This window comes from Molossus molossus, unplaced genomic scaffold, assembly GCF_014108415.1.
Source record: "Molossus molossus isolate mMolMol1 unplaced genomic scaffold, mMolMol1.p scaffold_m16_p_10, whole genome shotgun sequence".
Lineage (NCBI taxonomy): Eukaryota > Metazoa > Chordata > Mammalia > Chiroptera > Molossidae > Molossus > Molossus molossus.
Genome location: NW_023425345.1, coordinates 24304178 through 24326993, shown reverse-complemented (window position 1 = coordinate 24326993; position 22816 = coordinate 24304178). Strand labels below are relative to the sequence as shown.

At 37.8% G+C, this 22816-nt stretch overlaps 1 protein-coding gene and 1 pseudogene across 1 annotated transcript; both read left to right on the top strand.

Annotated features, from left to right (window-relative positions):
• Window positions 1-3304: 3304 nt before the first annotated feature.
• LOC118623351 lies at window positions 3305-4236 on the top strand (annotated as a pseudogene).
• A 15015-nt stretch (window positions 4237-19251) lies between these two features.
• Window positions 19252-20261, top strand: LOC118623172 (taste receptor type 2 member 31-like). Its single transcript, XM_036250664.1, has one exon. The coding sequence runs from the start codon at window positions 19347-19349 to the stop codon at window positions 20259-20261; it is 915 nt and encodes a 304-aa protein (XP_036106557.1). The 5' UTR covers window positions 19252-19346.
• The last annotated feature ends 2555 nt before the right edge of the window (window positions 20262-22816 follow it).

The following is a 22816-nucleotide window of genomic DNA, read 5'->3' as shown; positions in this document are numbered from 1 at the left end:
TATTTGAGAGATTTTAGGAGACAAAAATGAGGGACTTTGGATGGAAGAGAGATAGGAGCTGAGAGAAAAAAGTATGGGTTAGTTTTAGACATGCTGAGTTTGAAATGCTCATGAGAACACCAAGTGGAAATGTGTTGTTGAAGGAGAGTGTGCCTGGTGGGAGAGTGGACAAAATTTGAAATAGCCCTTGCTGAGAATGGGAGACCAAGCCTACTAATAAATCACTTTCTGCTATTCCTTCTGCCTAGAACTTTCCCCCAGGATTCTTCACTTGGCTGGTTCCTCTAATTCCAATCTGAGCTCAGATGTCAACTCCTCGGAGTCTTCCAAAGTCATCTAAGTTAAAGTACAAAGAGACAATTTTAAAAGCAGCAAAAGGAGCCCCAGCTGGTTTGGCTCAGCAGTTAGAGTGTTGAACTGCAGACTGAAGAGTCATGGGTTCAATTCCTGGTTAAGGGCACTTAAAATGGGTTGCAGGTTCGATCCCCAGCCCTGATCTGGGTTGTGTGGGAGGCAACCAATCAATGTGTCTCTCTCACATCCATGTTTCTCTCTCCGCTCTCCCCTTCCACTCTATCTAAAAAAAAAAAAAAAAAAATCAATGGAAAAAATATTCCTGGGTGAAGATTAAAAAAAAAAAAAAGGGCAGCAAAAGTAAAGCATTTAATTATTTATTAGTTATTTATAAGGGAGGTCCCATAAGACTGTCAGCTGATTTCTCAACAGAAAGGTTGCCAGAAAGGATTGGCAAAAAATTATACAAAATGATGAAAAGCAAGACCCTGAAACCAAGATTACTCTACCCAGCAAAGGTATCACTTAGAATCTAAAGACAGAAGAAGAGCTTCCCAGAAAAAAAAATGTTGAAGGAGTTCGTCACCATCAGACTAGTATTATGTGAAATGTTAAAGGGTTTTCTTTAAGAAGAAGAAAACTAAAAAAGGATAAAAAATGTGAACAATAAAAGTAATAAGTTCATATATGTTAATAATTGAAACTTAAAAACAAATAAACAAGCAAACAAAACAGACTCATGAATATAGAGAACATTTTGATGGTTGCCAGTAGGAAGAGGGCTTGGGGTGATGGGTGAAAAAGGTGAAGGGATTCAAAAGTACAAATTGGTTGTTTCAGAATAGTCATGAAGATGTAAATCACAGCACAGGGAATATAGTTAATAATATTGTAGTAACTGTATGTTGTAAGATGGGTGCCAGATTGATTGGGGTGGTAACTTAGTAAGTTATTTAATATCTAAACACGGGGGTGTACACCTGAAACTAATATAATAATGTGTATCAATGGTAATTGAAACATAAAAAAAATATTTAAAAAGTTACCTGACTATGTTTGTGACTGTTAATATCTGAACTTCAACTGTGTTTCATTGATAGATGTCAATTGTTATTCATGTTGTACACTATCTTGATTAATACAGGTTTGTAGCAAGATTTGAAGTTAGAAACTGTGATTCTCCAACTTTGTTCCCTTGAAAAAAACAACAAAAACATTTAATCTATTGTGAGTACTTTGCATGTCCATAAATGCTTTAGGAATAGTTTTCATATTCTGCAAAAGAGTCTTCGGGGATTGTATAGCAATTGCATTGAATTTATAGATCATCTCTTCATCTAAAGATTCCAGTCTTACCTGGATTTTAATTCACTGGTCCTCCGTCCTTACACATTTCTGTGATACATTTAAAATCTAATTTTGACAATTCATTCCAATTTTCTTGGTTGTTATAGCAGAAAATTATGCCCTTTCCTATTGGTGCATTGTACTCATGAACAGAAGTTCTCCCAGGTTAACTTTGAAGTATCAAAAATCACAGGATCAAATGAATAACAATTCTTGGTGTTTGGGGTCTTTATCAGCAGGCACAATTGCGAGCACTCTACACAAATTGTATATTCACTCTTCACAAAGACCACCCACAAAGCTTATGTTTACCTAATATTTTTACTGATGATTATACTGAGGCAGAGAGCAGTTTTCAAAGAGTCCAAGATCAGAGATATGCAAAGCAGAGAATCTGGTGTTTCCTTGTGACAGTCCAGCTCTAAGATCGTCCTCTAACCACTGAACCAAACAGGCCAGGGCGTGATTTTAGCATTTACTAATCTTAAATATTAAGCAGTCAGAAATTCATTAAACAGAGAAAGTAAAACTGAATTTCCATATACAGAAAAATCTAGACTCTCCAATGGAAACCACTTGTTCTTTTGAAGTTTCCAAGGAATATTTATAAGATTTCTGAACATTTTAATGAAATAATTCATATTTAAGTATTAAAGAGACACAAATAAAAACTTTGTCAAAGCCCTAAATTCTATTTGAGAGAGATGCTTGATGTCTATTAGTAATGGATTCAAAAGCCTGAATGACATAAAAGATGGATTTAAACCTTGATGACGTCACTGAAACTTTTTCCAATTTGAAAACTATGGGACAATAATTTTTTCTTTCTATGAAGTGTGTGTGTGTTTGTATGCTTATGAGTGTATAAACAATAAAATTACACTTAAATGTTAGTTATTGGCAACCAGCCTCTAGTGAGTGTTGGCCTTCCTGGAGTACCAAGAAAACCTTGATGCTTTAATAGGAAAAGCTTGGATTCTTTCTACATGTATCTGACATTACAAACAAATATCCCAAAGTGGGGATAAATGGTGATGGAACGAAACTTAATTTGGGGTTGTAACACACAATACACTATACAGATGATGTATTTATTATGGATTAGGACACTTGAAACATATACAATTTTATTAACCAATATCATCCCAAGAAATTCATTAAAATTAAAAAAAGTCAATAGTGATAATGATCCTATCTATGACCAAGCTTCATTGAACAATTGAGCATTCACTGTGTATTCAATATATTGGGCTTAAATTTGTTTCTAATGACAAAGATGATGAACAAGAATTATAGTGAAGTTAAAGAAAGTCAATTGCAAAACAATGAAAGAGAATATGTCTATATTTGCAAATAAATACATCATCTGTATAGTGTATTGTGCATTACAACCCCAAAACAAATGAGAATTCAGCTTTCACAACAATGTCAGTTATGAAATATTTCAGCATACAGCAAAAACATGAAGTATTTGAATAACAGTTAATTTAAGCTGTTTGGAATATAATAATGTTTTTCATAAAGAAAATATCAAGCTATCCCCTTAGCATATCCTGGTGCTTTTCTGCTTGGCATTGGTCATAGAATTTGAAAGAAACAAGAATTTAATGCACATTCAAGATCAGCTGCAAATAGAACTTAAGGTGAGACTCTTAAAGGAATCATGAGTAGTGATATTAGACTTGGCCTCTTTCTAGACACGATTAGTTTGTTACCAAGCATTCTTTCCTTCCTCGAAATAGTGGAATTTGTTCTAGGAAATTTGCCAATGGCTTCATAGCACTGGTTAACGGCACTGACTGGGTCAAGAGACAAAAGCTGTCCTGCACTGATCCAATTCTCACTGCTTTGATGGTCTCCAGAACTGATTTGCTCTGGATAATAGTATTCAGTTGGTATAAAACTCTGCTTAATCCAGCTTTCTATAGTTCAGAAATAAGAACTGTTGCTTATATTGCCTGGGTAGTAAGCAACCATTTTAGCCTGTGGTTTACTACTAACCTCAGCATACCTTATTTGTTCAAGATAGCCAATTTCTCCAGGCGTTTTTGCCCTTCACCTAACATGGAAAGCTAAAAGAGTGGGTCTCCTGATACTGTGGAAGAATTTGGTCTTCTTGGTTTGTCGTCTTGCAGTAATAAGCATAGATGCAAAAATGCAGATGAATGAATAAGAAGGAAATATCACTTGGAAGACCAACTTGAGAGACATTTTACACCTTTCAAATATGACTGTATTCATGTTTGCAAACTTTATACCCGTTACTGTGTCCCTAAAGGCTTTTCTGCTGTTAATCTGAGATGGAAACATCGGAAGAAGATGCAACTCAGAGGCAAAGGATCCCATGATCTCAGCACCAAGGTCCACGCAAGAGCCATGCGAATCGTGATCTCCTTTCTCTTGCTATTGGTCATTTACTTCCTGAGTCGAATCATCCCAGTTTAGAGGTTTGATAGTCTTCAGGATGTACCAGTCTTTCTGTGTTTCCAGGTTTCTGCAGTTGCCTATCCTTCATGCCACTCATTAATCCTCATTTGGGGAGACAAGAAGCTAAATCAGGAACTTCTCTCAGTTATGTGGCAGGTAAGGTGCTGACTGAAGGAATGGACATATTCAACATCATAGATCAATAAGAGGGAAATCCTTTGTTTTCCCGCAGAAACAAAGTGATGGATCCTGTGACATGTTATACTTCCTACTAGTTTAACCAAGTGTATGTAACGGGGTAATTATCAAAGATTTACCTAAGTGTATTACATAAAAGTGTATTTACATGTGGATGTATGAAAAATAAGAGGAAAATTGGAAATAGCTTATCTTGAATCAATTTTTTCAGAAAAACAATCTAATTATACAAAATATTGTGAGAAATTCTTCAGAATTATAAAGCCATGTGTATTTCACATACATATTCTATGTTATCATATTGCAGGTGAAATATTTGTGATCTATATTTACAGATTCTTAAGAGCTGACAACTTAACTCAGAAAACCATTGTTATGTTTATTGTAATTTGCAGCCCAGCATGGGTAGATTTTAGTGTTGGGACCTCTAATCTTTTGCATGGTATGAATAGTCAATTTTAAATCATGCAATGAGGATGTTTATTTGGGACAGATTTTATTCCACCATGAATATTCAATTTCTGGTTAACAGACAGCAAACAGAACTTTTGGTAAGTATTCAAGAGTGACAAATATATTTAGGGTACATTATAAATCTACTTAAAATTCAAGAGTGACAAATATTTTTAGAATAAATTCTGTATATGTGTATAACAAATAGTACTGGAGAATATTTAATTTGGTACAAGTAAGTAAAAAACTTAGAAAAAACAAATTCTACAATAGAAAGTAAGTTGAAAGAAACATGATTGTGACATTTAAAAAAGTGTTAAAAAATTTCATGTTGTTAGGAAAGTCTTTTTAAATATAGTTTTCCAAGGAAAGATATTGTTGAAATTGAGATCCGAAGTAAAATATTTCAGTTTTTTTCTATACCACCTCTGGGCATTAAATTGACAAACCTCTTCTACATCTTCCATCCTTAAAATTACTTTTAAACTTCCTATGAGCCCTGGCCGGTTTGGCTCAGCGGTTAGAGCGTCAGCCTGCGTCCTGAGAGACTCGGGTTCGGTTCCCGCTAAGGGCATGTACCTCGGTTGCAGTTTGTCCCCAGCCCTGGTCGGTTGTGCGGGTGGCAGCCACTCGATGTGTTCATTTCACATCGATGTTTCTCTCTCTCTCTCTGTTCCTCTCTCTCCCTCCCACTCTACCTGAACAAAAAAATGAAAACATGTTCTCGGGTGAGGATAAAAAAAATAAATAAATAAATAAATAAATAAATAAATAAATAAATAAACTTCCTATGAGAAGACTTTAATCTGTCCCATCTGAAAAAATGCTACGGTATAAATAGTAAAAAAAATTATGGTATATAATTCAATGACTCTTTCTTCTTATATTGAAATGGCATCTATTAAGTCTGTATAATAATTATAGGGGAATACTTAAAATGTTTTATTATAATCTTTGGAAAGTGATGAAATAAAAAATGTGTTAGCAAATTCATTGATAGCAAGCTCTAATACAGGAAAGAAAAGTATAATCTTGCTCAACAACTTGAATTCTACATAACTGTATTAATTCTTAGGTTATAAAATATTAACATTGTTTAAACCTCAAAGCAAATCATGTTCACACCTGATCTGTGTGCATATCATTGATCTTCTCCTGTGCAATATAGTCAACAGAAAAGCAAGGAGCATGCCCATGTTGTTTACTAGTCCCTCCCAGGACCCGTAGGCCCGCCCACATAACAGCTGGTTAGAATCGGATGAACGAATTAACTATACTAAGGCTGGGAAACAGGAAAATGAAACATCACAAAACCAGCAGACTGCATGAATTTCTTAGTTCTGGTTTCATGACGAAGTGACAATTATATCCGAGAAGCATTTCTCAGAGCAACATTTGGGCTGTTGTATAATTATATGAGGGAGTATTACTAGCATACAGCCTTGACACAGCCATAACATATGTGTAAAGTGAAGACAAGGAGACAAGGTGGAACATCAAAATTAGATAGCATCTATCACAATAGTATTAAAAAGACATTTAAATGATTTTTGTAAATATATATATATATTTTCTGATATCATTTTTAATATTTTTCAAACTAAGTACTGTACACAAAAAATGGTATCTGATTTATTAAAATAGAGTTAGTAATTGTTTACTAACTCAGCTGCCTCACTAAAATATTATTTTAGATATAATATTTTCTTCATAAACTTGTTTTTATTTTATATTTTATTGAAATATACTTGAGACATTACATTGTGTCAGTTTAAAGGGTTCTAAACAAATGTTTTTATTGTAATGTTATAAACTCACATAGAGTGAACAAATACTTGTACAATTCAATGAACACCTTACGTGGGGCCCCTAAAGCCCGAACCAAAGTCAGGGATAAAGTGGTGACATGTTTGGGAAGGCGTCCGAAGCGGCAGTAGGAAGCACATGCAGAACAAAGCAAGGCAGCTGTGGAATGATGTGCTGGGATGTACTACTCTGCTGGCTGCCACCTGGCAAAGTATTGAGAGACAGGACTTTTTCCGGAGGGTTGCAAGGAAGGACCACATGTAGCATTAGTCCATGGAGGAGAAACAATGTATCTTCTCAGCTCTCTCTTGTCTTTTATTTCCCATTGGTCAGGGTTTATCCAGAGCAGAACTAACATCTCTGTTCATCTAGCCCCTTGGTGACTATTTAGAATGTCAGATCTCATGCTTCACAAAGTGGTGTTGCATTTAAGACCAAAATGGGAAAACGCCCTGGCTCAGGCACAGCACCAACTCAAAGAATAGAAGACAGTCTAGGGAAGCCAAGAAAGCACACAAACCTGTGTCTCATAAGCCCACCCCTTGTGCCACTCAGAGGTACTCATGCCATCCAATCAGGCAGACTATTCACTGGTTTTCTGAAGGTATGACTCGTCAGTTGAAAGGGCCTTGGGTTTAGAGGAGCTCCATGCTTGGTTTAATGCTGTGCCCTTCCCATTGTGTTTTTTAAACAGGGTAGTCCTCTGCCTATGAGAATATGGCCTTGCACTAACTCACCAGGGGTTTGCTCTCCCACTCTCTCCCGGGCCTTGTCAGCAACATTCACAGCGTTTGTGCCCCCTACAATTGCGTCAATTATTAACCTTTTTGAGATTTTAAAGTGAGACACTATAAAATATCGGATTTATGAGTAGGTATGTAAAACAAAGTTACTAAGATTAGAACTTTATAATTTTATACCCCCCAAATATTCCTAATTTAGAGTATATGCCTGGAATTATAATAAATAAATTGCATTTGCCAATGTAGTTTTAAAATATGTTCCACAATTTATTTTTATTTGGATGCATAAGTACAAAATCTTGGCTGATGGTAGTCTTTTAATTATATATAACTCTTTGGGAGATTGGTATATTCTATTTTATCATGTACCCCTATTTTACTGGTGAATTAGAAACAACCATGTTGTCATGGCAACAGAAATTTATTGGTTACAACACATAATTTTTCATGAACTTTGAATATGTGTATATGTTATTCATATTGGTAGTATGGCAGAAATAAAAACTAATTAGCTAAAACATTAACAGTAAATTGCGTTCAGGAGGTGGAGTAAAGGAAAGGTAATTATGGTCACATATCCTGAGTTCAATGCTGCTAAACCTTTAACAGAATATGTATATTTTTAGAAATGAACAAGTCTTTACTCATGGCTTAAATTCACAAAGAAATCTCTTCAAAGTGTGGACTTTGTGTTTGAAAAAACATCTTCTCCAAATGTAGTTAATTCATTTATTCATTGCAGAAATATATGTTGAACATCTCTTTTATGTGAATTGTGGAGACATTTTAATAAGAAACATAAGCTATACAATAAAATTAAAAGTGGACATATGTAATAGCCACTAAAAAGAGGAATAGTTTTATGTGCTGATAAGCTCTGTACTTCATAACTTATTGATACTCACATGTGCATGATACCATTGCACAGGTGAAGAATCTGAAGTTCTAAGATGTTGAATGACTTACCCTGTAGTGCATGAACTTGCAAGCACAGAGCCAGAGTAAAAGTCTCCAGAGTGTGGGGCTCTCCCAGCCTCAGATGAACATCACCAGGAAGAGGCTTCTCACAGCCACATCTAGAGTCTGGGGGGGAAAGCATGTAAAATTTTTGTAATTTTGGTGGTCATATTAAGTGCTCTTAACTTTTTCTACAATGCTTATACTTGGTTAATGTGTCTATAAAATGGTAATTGTTTTCATTTGCTTGTTTATTGAGTTAGAAGCCAGCTGCCTTACTAAATTGTCACGTGTGGTTTATAAAATTTCATTCTGTTGTCTCTTGGAGATAAAAAATGATTTCATCTGCTTATAATGATTATTTTACTTCTTCCTTTTAATTATTTCTAATTCTTTTTGTGTGTGGGTGTGTTGGCTTGTTTTATAAAATGTCTTGAATCTTAAAATTTAAGTAATTGTTACCCAGCCAGTGTGGGTCAGTGGATTGAGCTTTGTCCCATGGTCCTGGTTTGATTCCTGGTCAGGGCACATGCCTGGGTGTTGGGCTAGATCCCCAGTTGGGAGCATGCGGGAGGCAGCTGATCAATGTTTGTCTCTCACATCGATGATTTTATCTCTCTCTTTAAACAAAAATCAATAAAAACATTAAAAAAATTATCTTCAAAAAGAATCTTTTTCTTCCTATCTTTTTTGTATATGGTACTATAATAAAACCTGCATAAAAATATGATTCAATTTATTTGTATTCTCTTCCGTTTCTTTCTTCAGTGTATTATAATTTTCTAAGTTGAGATCTTTTGTATCTTTCATGAAATTTACTCTAAGGTCATTTATTCTTTTTGAAGCAGTTGGGAATAGGATTGCTTTTTTGGTTTCCTTTCTGATAGTTCATTATTGGTGTATAAAAATGCAAAGCTGATTTCTGGATATTTAGTTTGTATCCTGCTACTTCACCAGTTCTAGTAGTTTTTTGGTGGAATCTTCATGGTTCTCTATATACAGTATCATGTCATCTTCAAATAATGACAGTTTTTCTTATTCCTTTCCAATTTGGATGCCTTTTATTTCTACTTCTTGTCTGATCACTGTGGCTCAGACTTCCAGTACCACATTGAATACGAGTGGTGAAAGCGGATATCCTTGTCTGGTTCCTGATAGTAAGGGAAATGTTTTCAGTTTTTGCCCATTGAGTATGATGTTGGCTGTGGGTTTGCCATATATCACCTTTATTACATTGAGGTATGTTTTTTCTATTTCCCCTTTGCTGAGATTTATCAAAAATCAGTGCTGAATTTTATCAAATGCATTTCTGTATCTATTGATATGATCATGTGACTTTTATCCTTTATTTTGTTTATGTGGCTTATCACATTAATTGATTTGAAAATATTGTACCAACCGTGTACCCCAGGCATAAATCCAACTTGACCATGGTGCATGATCATTTTTATGTATTGCTGAATTCATTTTGCTAATATTTTGTTGAGGATTTTTGCATTTATGTTCATCAGGTAGCCTATTATTTTCTTTCTTTGTAGTGTCTTTATCTAGCTTGGAATTAGGATAATGCTGGTCTTGTAAAATGAGCTTGGGAATCTTCCGTCCTCTTGACTGTTTTGATATAGTTTGAGAAGGATAAGTGTTAGCTCAAATTTGAATGTTTAGTAAAATTCACCCGTGAAGCCATCCAGTTCAGGGCTCTCGTTTGTTGTGAGTTTTTTATTTTTTTATTACTGCTTCAATTTCACTATTTGTAATCTGTCTATTCAGATTCTCTGATGCTACCTGATTCAGTTTTGGAAGATTACAGATTTCTAGGAATTCATCCATTTCTTCCAGATTTTCCAGTTTGTTGGCAAATAGTTGTGTGTAACATTTTCTTGTAATACTTTGTATTTCTTTGGTGTCAGTTATTACTTTTTCATTTCTTTATGTGGGTCCTCTCTTATATTTATTTATTTATTATGATGAATCTGGTTTAAGGTTTGTCAATCTTATTTATCTTTTCAAAGATCCAGCTCATGGTTTCATTGATCTTTTGTATTATTTTTTAGACTCTAGTTTGTTTATTTCTGTTCTGATCTTTATTATTTTCTTTCTTCTACTCACTTTGGGCTTTGTTTGTTTTCCTTTTTCAAGTTTACTTAAGCATAAAGTTAGAATGTTTATTTGAGATTTTTCTGTAATGGTATGAATTTCCCTTTTAAGAATGCTTTTGCTGTGTCACCTAGATTTGGGGTTGTCATGTTCTCATTTTCATTTGTTGCAAGCTATCTTTTGATTTCTTTCTTGATCTCATTGTTAACAATTCATTATTTAGTAACATGTTGTTTAGCCCCCATTTCTTTGTATGTATTTCAGTTTTTTCCTTATGATTGGTTTCTAGTTTTATACTATTATGCTCAGGGAAGATGCTTGATATGATTTAAATCTTCTTAAATTTATTGAGATTTGTTTTATGTTCTAACATGTTGTCTATCCTAAAAAATGTTTCATGTGCACTTGAAAGGAATGTATATTCTGCCGGCTGGTGTGGCTCAGTGGTGGAGTGTCTACCCATGTACCAAGAGGTCACCGATTTGATTCCTGGTTAGGGCACATGTCCAGGTTGGGCCAAATCCCCAGTGTGGTACGTGCAGGAGGAGGCCAATTGATGTTCTCTCTCATTGATATTTTTCTCTCTCTTTGTACCCCCCTCTCCCATCTCCTTTCTCTAAAATCAGAAAAGAAAAAAATGTATGTTCTGTTGCTTTGGGGTAGAATGTTCTGAAGATATTAATTAAATTCATCTGATGTAGGGTCATGATTGCAGCGTAGATAAATGCGGTATCACCTTCTCCCACAACCACATCAAAATTACAACTAAACTACAACATAACCATCATTCAAAACTGCCTGAAACTGAGCTGAATGTAAGTCCTACAACTACTAAATTAAAGAAGCAGCCACATTGAGACTGGTAGGAGGGACAGAAGTGTGGATGGGCTGGTCCCACACCCACCTGTGATGGATGAAAATCAGAAGGGACACCTCGGCTGGAAAGGCCCTCCCTGAGGAGTGAGGGGTCTCCGCCCCACACCAGGCACCCAGCTCAGGGTTTTAGTGCCAGGATGAGAAGTCCCAATAACTTCTGGCTGGAGAAACCTGGGGAACTGAGGCTGAGGGGGAGTGTAGCTACAGGAGCCCTAGGCAATATCTCCTAAAGGTCCCATGCTCAGACTTACTGGGACTTGCTCCCTCTAAGTTCAGGGGTGCCAGAGACATACAGGGAAGAACTGAGCTGTTTGGCCTCTGGACAAGGGCTGGAGAGACAGCTTTCTCCTAAATAGATGAGCTGATGGAGGCTGATGATCCTTTGGTGAGCCCTTTCCTGGAATGGCAGAGAGCCGCCATATCTGGGACTCCACCAACCTGGCTCACACTGTTTGCCTCGCCCTGGTGATTTCCTCAGGCCCTGCCCCACCCAACCTTAAGGCCCACCCAAGCTGCTTCCAAAGGCTTTACTATAGGACTGTCCTGTCTTGGATCCTGCTTCAGATTTTCCTAAAATCTCTCCAACAAGCAGCATCTGATCTCAGCAAGCCCCATACCGCACGTTAAGTGCCTCAGGCCTGTCACTGCTAGAAGCAACCAGACTTGGTCCACAACTTGGCTTTTCCTGGGCACCTCCAAGCCCAGCACAAGAAGCAGCCATCTGCAGATCACTTTGTAGCTTATGCTGGGTAGCCCCAGATAGAACACCGGCAATGGGTGACCTTGCCCCAGAGCCAGCACACCCAGTGGACAGCTTCAGACCACATCGAAACACCATCACCTAGTCACCTCAACAAGTGACACACTCAATGAGTGGAATCAGTGGGTAGCAGAGGCCTGACGAAGTAAACTTGCTCTGGGTGGTGGGCCCCTACACAGCTGATCCTCCAAGGGAGTCAGAGGCCAGTGGTCAGTGGGCACAGCAAGTCCTTGCAGATGATCAGCCTGTGGAAATTTCTCCCATTGACATCCCAACAGCAATGAAGTCTCAATTACAACAGAAGGGTGTATAGACAACACTAGGGGTGCACCTCAAGGGCCCAGCTGGGGGGATCAGGGAGTCTGTGCCACTGGATCCTACAGGACAGCTACAACAATAGGCCACCTCATGAAGCCTAGGAGACATAGCAACTCTACCTAATACATAGAAAAATCCCAGGGAAGCATTCAAAATGAGGAGACAAAAAAAAAAAACATGTTCCAAATGAAAGAATAGAACAAAACTCCAGGAAAAGAATGAAACAAAATGGAGATGTTGCTCAAGGAACTCGGTGAGACATTCAAGGAACTCAGTGAGACCTTCAAGGAACTTAAGGAGACCTCCGAGGAACTTAGTGAGAACATCAACAACATCAAAAAGGACCAGTCAGAAATGAAGGATGCAATAACTGAAATAAAGAATAATTTACAGGGAATCAATAGAAGAGTAGGTAAATCCAAGAAGCAAATCATTCATTTGGAATATAAGGAAGCAAAAATTACCCAGTCAAAACAGCAAAAAGAAAAAAGAATCCACAAAAATGAGGATTGTGTAAGGAGCCTCTGGGACAACTTCAAGCCTTCCATCATTCGCATCATAGGGGTGCCAGAAGGAGAAGAGAGAGAGCAAGAACTTGAAGACCTACTTGAAACAATAATGACAGAGAACTTTTCTAACTTTGTGAAGGAAACTGATATACAAGTCCAAGAAGCACAGAGAGTCCCAAACAAGATAAACCCAAAGAGGTCCACACCAAGACACATCATCATCAAAATGCCAAAGGTTAAAGGCAAATAGAGAATCTTAAAAGCATCAAGAGAAAAGCACTTCATTACCTACAAAGGAGCTCCCAGAAGACTGTCAGCTGATTTCTCAAAAGATATTTTGCAGGCCAGAATGGAGTGGCAAGAGTTATTCAAGGTGATGAAAAACAATAATCTACAACCAAGTTTACTCTATCCTGCAAAGCTATCATTTAGAATCAATGAACATAACAAGTGTTTTCCAGACAAGAATAAGGTAAAGGAGTTCATCACCACCGAACAAGTATTATATGAAATATTGAAGGGTCTTCTTGAAGAAGAACAAAAATATGAACAATAAAATGGCAATTAATACATATCTATCAACAATTGAATCTACAAATAAAATGAGCAAGCAGAACAGAAACAGACTCCTAGATACAGATAACTTTTTGTTACTTGCCAGATGGGTGGGGGCTGGGTGAAAAAGATGAAGGAATTAGAAGTACAAATTGGTTGTTAGACTGATGAACCTCAAAGGGAAGGGAGGATGGAGAGACAGATGAGATAAACCAAAGAACTTCTATGCGTATATGCATAAGCAGAGGACACACAATAGTGTGGGGTAAGGCAGGAAGGGAGTCGGATTGGGGATGAGGGGGTCAATGGGGAGAAAAACAGGGGGAACATCTATAACACATTCAACAATAAAGATGAGTTAAAAAAAATTCATCTGAGTAGTGTCATTTAAGGCCACTGTATCCTTGTTAATCTTCTATCTAAAAGATCTATCCATTGACATCAATGGGATGTCAAAATCCCCTACCATGACTATATTACTGTCTTCTGTTGAGCATCCCTGCAAACATTACTTTGAACTCTATATCTGATAAACTGCTTGCTCCCATTTCATTTAGTTCTTTTTCTGGAGATTTCTTCTGTTCATTCATGTGGGTACTGTTTCCTTGTCGTCTCATTTTACTTGCCTCTTTGTGTTTGTTTCTATGTATTAGATAGATTTGCTATGACTCCCAATCTTCATGGGTTGGCTTTATGTACTAGTTGTCTTGAGGGATCCAGTGCTGCAGCTCCTTGATCATCTGAGCTGGGTGCTCCAGGAATATCTCTTTTGTTGTGTGTGTGGTATGTGTCCCTAGCGGGAACTGAACCAGGGACTCTCTGGTCTGCAGGTGAACACTCAACCGCTGAGCCAAACTGGCCAGGGCCAGGAACATCTCTTGTTTGCTTTCCTGTTTTAATTGAGTTTATATTAGCTTGTTTGTGCCTGGGATCAGCCCCAGAGGCTGGAAGACTGTCAGGCTCAAACCCAACCACAGCATGTGAGCTGCTGTGCACGTGCTGACTACACAAAGCAGAATTTGCCTTAGCTGGGTTTGGTGCCTGCTGAGATCCCCCTTGGATATGCCACTTGTGATACTTATTGGATCCTCTTCTGATGTTGTCTGAAGCTGGCCACTGTGTTTGTTGATTCTTGGTCTTTGGGAGGGACTCCGGTGCAGTCCAATGTCAGACACTACCTATAACTGCTCCTGAGAAACCAGTATGGGGCAGGCTTGATGGGGCTTTTTCTATAAATCCTTGGTTATAAAATTTCTCTTCAGCTGGTTTTCATTTGGCTACTCAAGATGAATCCCAGCTACTTTTATTAATTAAAAATTTTAGGGCTCTGGTCAAAATGGCAGAATAGGTAAATGTAGTCCTTGAATCCTCCCATAACCACACCAAAATTACAACTAAACTACAGAACAACCATCATTCAAAACTGCCTGAAATCTAGCTGAACAGAAATCTTAAAACTGAACATATAAAAAAAAAAAGCTACGTCAAGACTGGTAGGAGGGATGGAGACTCAGAATAGGCTGGTACACACCCATGTGTGGTGGATAGAAATCAAGAGAGACATCTTAGAAGCAGAGGTGCCCTCTTAGGAGCCTTACCAGGTCCCCATACCAGGGTTCCAGTGCCAGGAAAAGAAGTAACAATAATTTCTGGCTATAAAAACCAGGGTATCCCTGGCTGGTTTGGCTCAGTGGTTAGAGAACTGGCCTGCAGTCCAGAGAGACCCGGGTTCGGTTCCCGCTAAGGGCACGTACCTCGTTTGCAGTTTATCCCTGGCCCTGGTTAGTTGTGGGATTGTCAGCCACGCGATGTGTCCCTTTCACATCAATGTTTCTTTCTCTCTCTCTCTTCCTCTCCCCGTGCCCCACTCTATCTGGACAAAAAAATGGAAAAATGTCCTCCGGTGAGGAAAAAAAAAAAAAAATTAAGACCAGGGTAATTGAGGCTGAGGGAGATGGAGTTCTAGAGTTCCAGGCAGTTACTCTTAAAGGGCTCATGTGCAAACTTACACTCACTCACTCTGATTTCTCGCATTGAGGCACCAGGGGCATATGGGGAGGAACACAATAGTCTGGCATCTGGGCAAGAGCTGGAGAGCTTTCTCCCCGACAGAAGGGTTGGCAGAGGCCACTGTTCCTTATCTGAACCCTCCTCCCACAGGGAGCCATATCTGAGTCTCCATCACACAGGCTAACACTGTTTGCCCTGCCCTGGTGATTCCCTGAGACTCTATCCCACACAACTTGCAGGCCCACCCAAAGATGATTCCAGTGACTTTTTCATACAAATGGTCTCTCTTGGCTTATGTTTCACACTTTCTTAAAATCTCTCAGACAAGCAGAATCTGGCCTCAGCATGTCTCTTTAAGTGGCCCCGGTTCCAGCAGTACCGTCAACTGACCTTAGTTCACAGCCTGGCCTTACCTGGCCACCTCCAATTCCAACACAAGTAGCAACCACCTGTAGCTCATGCCAGCTGACCCTGGGGCAGGGCAGAAGTGGTGGCTTACCTTGACCTGCACCACTTGAGTGGCCCCAAATCAAACACACCCCATGAACAGCTTCAGATCATGTTAAAACACTACCTAATCTCCTCCACAAGGGACATACTCAAGGGGCAAGTTCAGCATGCATCAGCATCCTGCTGAAGTAAGTCCTGCCCTGTAGGGTTGGCCCCTGCACAGATGATCCTCCATGATAGTCATGCCCAATCTTTGCAGTCAGTCAGTTTGGTAATAATCCCTCCAACTGAGGTGCTAACAGCAATCAAGTCTCAACTACAGCAAGAAGGTGTACACAGTCTACACAGTGTGTGAACCTAGAGTGCCCAGGTGAGTGCTTGGGGAAGCTGTGCCACTGGACCCTATAGGATGCCTACAACATAAGGTCACTCTACCAAGCCCTGGAGATGTAGCAGCTCTACCTAATACATAGAAACAAACACAGGGAGGCAGCCCAACTGAGGATACAAAGAAACATGTCCCAAGTGAAAAAACTGTACAAAACTCCAGAAAGTAACTAAACAAAATGGAGACAAGTAATCTACTAGATGCAGAGTTCAAAAACACTGGTTATAAGAATACACAATTGATGTATGGGAAAAGTAGATGCACTTAGTAAGAACTTCAAGAAAGAGATATAAAATATAAAAATGGAGATAGAAAACATAAGAAAGAATCAATCAGAAATGAAGAATACATGAACTGAAATGAGAAATAAATTACATAGAATCAGTAGTGCAGTAGAGGAAGCAGAGGATCATATCAGAGATTTAGAAGATAAGGAAGTAGAAAACATCCAATAAGAATGGCAAAAAGAAAAATAATTAAAAAAATGAAGATAGTAGAAGGAGCCTCTGGGATAACTTCAAGCATACTAACGTTCACATCATGTGGGTGCCAGAGAGAAGAGAGAGAGCAAGGAATTAAAAACCATTTGAAAAATAATGATGAAACGTCCCTAACCTGGTAAAGTTTTCTTCATACAAGTCAAGGGAACTCAGAGAGTCTCCAACAAGATACATCCAAAAGGTCCACACCAAGGAAAATATAATTAAAATGTAAAGGGTTAAGGACAAAGAGAGACTCAAGAGAAAAGCATTTAATCATCTGCAAAGTATGTCCCATAAGACTGTCAGATGATTTCTCAACAGACATTTTAGGCCAGAAGGGAATGGAATGAAATATTTAATGTCATGAAAAGCAAGAATCTACAACCAAGATTACTCTACTCAACAAAGCTGTCCTTTAGAATAGAAGAATAGATAAAGATCTTCACAGACAAGAAAAAGCTAAAAGAGTTCATCACCACCAAACCAGTATTACAAGAAATGTTAATGGGTCTATGAAAAGAAGAGGAAGAAAAAAAAAAAAGATGAAATATATGAATAATAAAATGGCAATAAATACATATGTATTAACAATTTCTTTAAATACAAATGGTTTAAATGCTCAAAAGATACATGGAGACTGACTGGATAACAATACCAGACACATATGCTGTCTACAAGAGATTCACTTCACATAGAAAAACACACACAGACTGAAAAAGATGGAAAAAGATATTTCATGAAAAGGGAAACAAACAAACAATGCTGGTGTAGCAATACTTATATGAGACAAAATAGATTTTAAAACAAAGGCTATGCCTTGGCCAGTTTGGCCCAGCAGTTAGAGTGTTGGCCTGTAGAGTGGAGGATTGTGGGTTTGATTCCTGTAGGGCATGTACCTGGATTGCAGGTTCAATGCCCAGCCCTGGTCAGTGTTGTATAGGAGGAACCAATCAATGTGTTTCTCTCACATCAGTGTTTCTCGCTCTCTCTATCTCCCCCCCCTCCCTCCCATCACTCCTCCCTCCTGTTCTGTCTAAAAATCAATGGAAAAATATTCTTGGGTGAGGATTAACAACAACAAAAAACAAAATAAAAAAACAAAGGTTATAACAAGAGACAAAGAAGGATCCAGCAATTCCAATTCTAGGTATTTAATCAAAAAATGCAAAACCTTAAATCAAAAAGATATATACATTCATATGTTCATTGCCACATTATTTACATAGCTAAGATATGGGAGCAACCCAAGTGCCCATTAATAGATGAGTGGATGAAAAAAGAAGTGGTGCATATATACAATGGAATATGATTCAGCTATAAAAAAGAATGAAATCTTGCCATCTACAACAATCTGGATGGACCTAGTGGGTATCGGGTTGAGTGTGGAATAAGTCAGAAATAGGAAGACAAATGCCAGATAACTTATCCCAGGTTAACTTTGAAGTACCAAATACAGTAACACAGGATCAAATGAATAACAATCCTTGTGCTCGGTGTCTACATGAGGCAGGCACAATTGTAAGCACTCTACACAAATAGTATACTCACTCCTCACAATCAGAGGTACACAAAGCGAAGAATGTGGGTTTTCTATGCTGGCAGTCCAGCTCCAAGATCCTCTGCTAAAAACCATTATACTATAAAAGTTGAAACTGAAGAAAACCCAAGGGTAGAGGTGATTTTAACATATGTTATTCTTTAAAAAAATTAAGTAGTCAGAAATGAGTTAAACAGAGAAATATAAAACCATATATTCATAAATAGGAATCTAGACTCTGCAATGAAAAACACAGATTGTTTTAAAGAACACAATGTATATTTAAAAAGTAGACTCAAAAGGGAAACTTTGTCAAAGACCTAAGCATGAGAGATAAATATGATAGCTATTAATAATGGGTTGGAAAGTCTGCATGGGAGAAAAGTCAGATTTAAACCTAAACGACCTCCTGACACAAATTTTACATTTTGGAAGGTATAGGACAATAGTTCCATCCAGTAGATGTATGTGTCTTTGTGTGAGTTTGTGTTGAGTGTTTATGAGCTTGTAGACAATAAAGTTATACAAAAGTATTAGTTATCAGCAACCTAGTTTTATGGTGTATTGGCCTTGCTGCAGTTCCTGAGAAAATCTTTGATACTTTTGCTAGAAAAAATTTTGAATTCCTTCTACATAATTCTGGCATTAAAAAGAATTCATAGTGATGATCGTCCCAGTTATGACCAAGCTCCAACTAATAGTTGAAGACATTCACTGTATACTGGGTTTTAAAATTTTACTAACAAACAAATAATGTTGATGAACACAAATTATGGAGAGTCAAACCCAGAAACAAATTGCAAAACAATACGTCTCTATTTGCATGCTAGCAAATGAGAATTCAGCTTTCACTTCAACATTAGTTATGAAATAATCCAGCCAGAGGCAGGAACACACACTGTTTGAATGGGAGTCGATTTGAGCTATTAGGGAATAACAATGTTTTCCATAAAGATAGCATTGAACTAATTTATTAGCATACCCTGAAGCTTTCCTGCTTGGCATTGGTGGCAGAATTGAAAAGAAACCAAAATTTTACTGCAAATTCAGAATCAGCTGCATATAGAAATTAAGGTCAGAATAATACAGAAAACACGACCAGTGATATTAGACCTGGCTTTTTTTCCTTTTTAGACATAATGGCTTTACTACCAATAATCCTTTCCAGCCTATTAATGATAGAATTTGTTCTAGGAAACTTTGCCAATGGCTTCATAGCACTGGTGAACTGCACTGACTGGGTCAAGAGACAAAAGCTGTCCTGCACTGACCGAATTCTCACTGCTCTGGCGGTCTCCAGAATTGGTTTACTCTGGGTATTAGTATTGAATTTGTATGCTACTGTGTTTAATCTGGCATTCTATAACACAGAAGCAAGACTTATTATGCATATTGTCTGGGTAGTAAGCAACCATTGTAGCCTCTGGCTTGCTACTAGCCTCAGCATACTTTATTTGCTCATGATAGCCAATTTCTCCAATCGTTGTTTTCTTCATCTGAAATGGAAAGCTAAAAGAGTGGTTCTCATGATATTTTTGGGGACTTTGATCATCTTGGTTTGTCATATTGCAGTGAGTAGCATAGAGGAAGCAATGGCGATGAATGTATATGATAGAAACATCACTTGGGAAACCAACATGTTGGATAAGGTACACATTTCAAGTGTGACTGTATTCATACTTGTAAACTTCATACCCTTTACAATGTCCCTGACAGCTGTTTTGCTGTTAATCTTTTCCATGTGGAAACATGTCAAGAAGATGCAACTCAATGGCAAAGGATCCCAAGATCTCAGCACCAAGATTCACGTAAGAGCCATGCATACTGTGATCTCCTTTCTCTTGCTGTTTGTCATTTTCTTCGTGTCTCAAATCACTTCACTTTTGAATTCTAGTACTCTACAGAGCATTTCAGTTCGCACTTTTTGCGAGGTTCTTGGATTGATGTATCCTTCAAGCCACTCATTCATCTTGATTTTTGGGAACAAGAAACTACGACAGGCCTTCTTGTCATTTCTATGGCAGCCGAGGTGCTGGCTGAATAAGAGGAAATAAGTGGGTACTTTGTGTCTTCTGGTGGAAAACAAACTGATGGAGACTGTAAAGATTTGTACTTCCTACTACATTTCTTAATGTGTATAGAATTGGTAAGGTTTACGTAGGAAAACTTTTACCTAAGCTTATTACAAAAACATACATATATGTGCAGGTTTATGAAAAATACAGGAAAGATGATAAGATTACCATATTATTTTTTCAGTCATGCAATCTAACTTAAAAAATATTGTAAAAAATTTCTCAAAGTTATGAAGCCATGAGTTCTCACATATGTATTCTATGTTATCATCTTGCAAGAGAAGAATTTATGATGTATATTTATGTATTTTTAAGGACTGACAAGTCAACTCAGGAAATCATTGCTATTTTTCTTTGTAATAAGTACCATATATATGTACTACAGTGTGTGTAGATCATTTTGTTTGTACCTACAATATTTTAAAAGATAAGGATATTCAATTCTAAATCACATGTTGAGGATGGATGTTTGGGATACATATTATTCAATCATGAATTCTTACTTTGTGGTAATAGAAAACAATCAGAACTGTTGTTAGGAAAAGATGCCCATGAAATTAAAGAGTGACAGACATATTTGTAGTATATTTTATATACATAAACAGCTCTAAAGATTATTAGATTTAATACAAGTAAGTGGAAGCTTAGAAAATAATGAAGTTCTACAAATGGAATAAAGAAGAAAGCAAAATAATCATGATGTTTTTAATTGTTGCTATGGTTACATATGTAATTAGGTAAGTAATTTCTCATAGTCTTTCAATTCAGACCTTTTTATTTTATTTTATTTTTTTTTATCCTCACCCAAGGACATTTTTCCATTTTTTGTTCAGGTAGAGTGGGAGGGAGAGAGAGGAACAGAGAGAGAGAGAGAAACATCGATGTGAAAGGAACACATCGAGTGGCTGCCACCCGCACAACGGACCAGGGCCGGGGACAAACTGCAACTGAGGCACACGCCCTCAGCGGGAACCGAACCCGGGTCTCTCAGGACCGCACGCCGATGCTCTAACCGCTGAGCCAAACTGGCCAGGGCAATTCAGACCTTTTTAAAGTTGAAAACGGATGTGTATTTATTCAGTTATTCATGTTTGTGGCTCTAAATTGCCAATCATCTTTTCCATCTTTCTACCTAATCATGCCTTTTAAACTTCAGACAAAAATAACACTAATAAAAAGGTAAAGGCTTTCTTTAAGAGTTTGGTGTTATAGATTTTATTCAGTTTCCCCATAGAAGATGATTTATAGAAGAAGAACAAAAGATTCTTTCCAATATGAGTCACAGGAGAAGGTAATACTAAGATACCACCCAAGGAAGTGGTGTTCCATTTCCACTTGGTGGTGGAGATCAATTACTCCAGCAGCACAGTATCTCCATTCTTTGCCTGTTGATTTAGAGGCTCAAAGAGTCCAAAGTGGCTGGTCAGCAGTCTAAATTCCAGTTTGATAAAATCACTGTCGTGTCTCCTGGAAGAAGTGTTCCTGCCTTTGTACAATGACTTCCAGGCCAGGAGAGCATTAAGTCATGGGAAGAAAACAGCATTTTTGCTGTTAGGTTACTAGGGGTAATAGTGAATGGTGACAAGCAGATTTCTACACTTGTGAATACTGGTTACTGGAGAAACAGCATCATGTATGTAGTTCATGCTGAGTCCAAGTATATGTAACCTTCTAGAGATCCTTTCCAGGATCTCTATGCAAAATTCTGCCACCTAACTGGCACTGTAACTGAGTCTGCAGAAGGCTGGTATACTATCTGTCAAGCCAGCTACTAGAGTATGGTGGTACTATGGTAAGTACTATGGTGGTAACATGGTAAGATGAGTAAATTCCACAAGCATGGGCCTTTTGCCACAACTATCTTGCTGTGAAGTTGGTTCCTGATCAGAAGCAATGTTGTATACAGTAGCTTGATGATGGATAAGGCATTCTGTGAGTGCATGCATGGTGGTTTGGACAGAAGTATTGCATTGAAGGAAAGCAAATCCATATCCAGAGTAAGCATCTACTTCAGTAAGACCAAAATGTCTGTACTTCCATCATGAAAATAGTTCAATATAGTCAACCTGCCACTAGGTAACTGGGTGACCACCCCTCAAAATGGTGTTATATTTGGCACTCAGTTTTGGTGTCTCCTACTGGCAGATTTGGGCATTCAGCAGTGGCCACGTTGTTCTTGCCACTCTGGTCATGTTGTATATGAGCCCAGTGAGTGATGTCAGGAGTTGCCGGAGAAAGACTTTTATCCACCAAACTGGTGATGATCTTATCTACTTGTTAATTAAAATTCTTCATCTTGAATCCATCCTGTGGTGAACATTCCTATGGGATAAAAATATATTCACAATTTTAGCAAGGAAAAATGGTCAGGGAAGTCTGTCCACATACTTTTCTTAAAGTGCCTTGTCACTAATTTTCTAACCACGTTCCGTCCAAGTTGCTCACGATCCAGCGAAACCATTTGTAATTACATCTCTTTCCATTTTTTTCTTTTAAGCAAAGTTAACACCAGGTACAATGGTCAGAATTCTGTC

Coding starts and splice junctions, on each gene's coding strand:
- LOC118623172 (XM_036250664.1), top strand. CDS start 19,347: ATGGCTTTACTACCAATAATCCTTTCCAGCCTATTAATGATAGAATTT.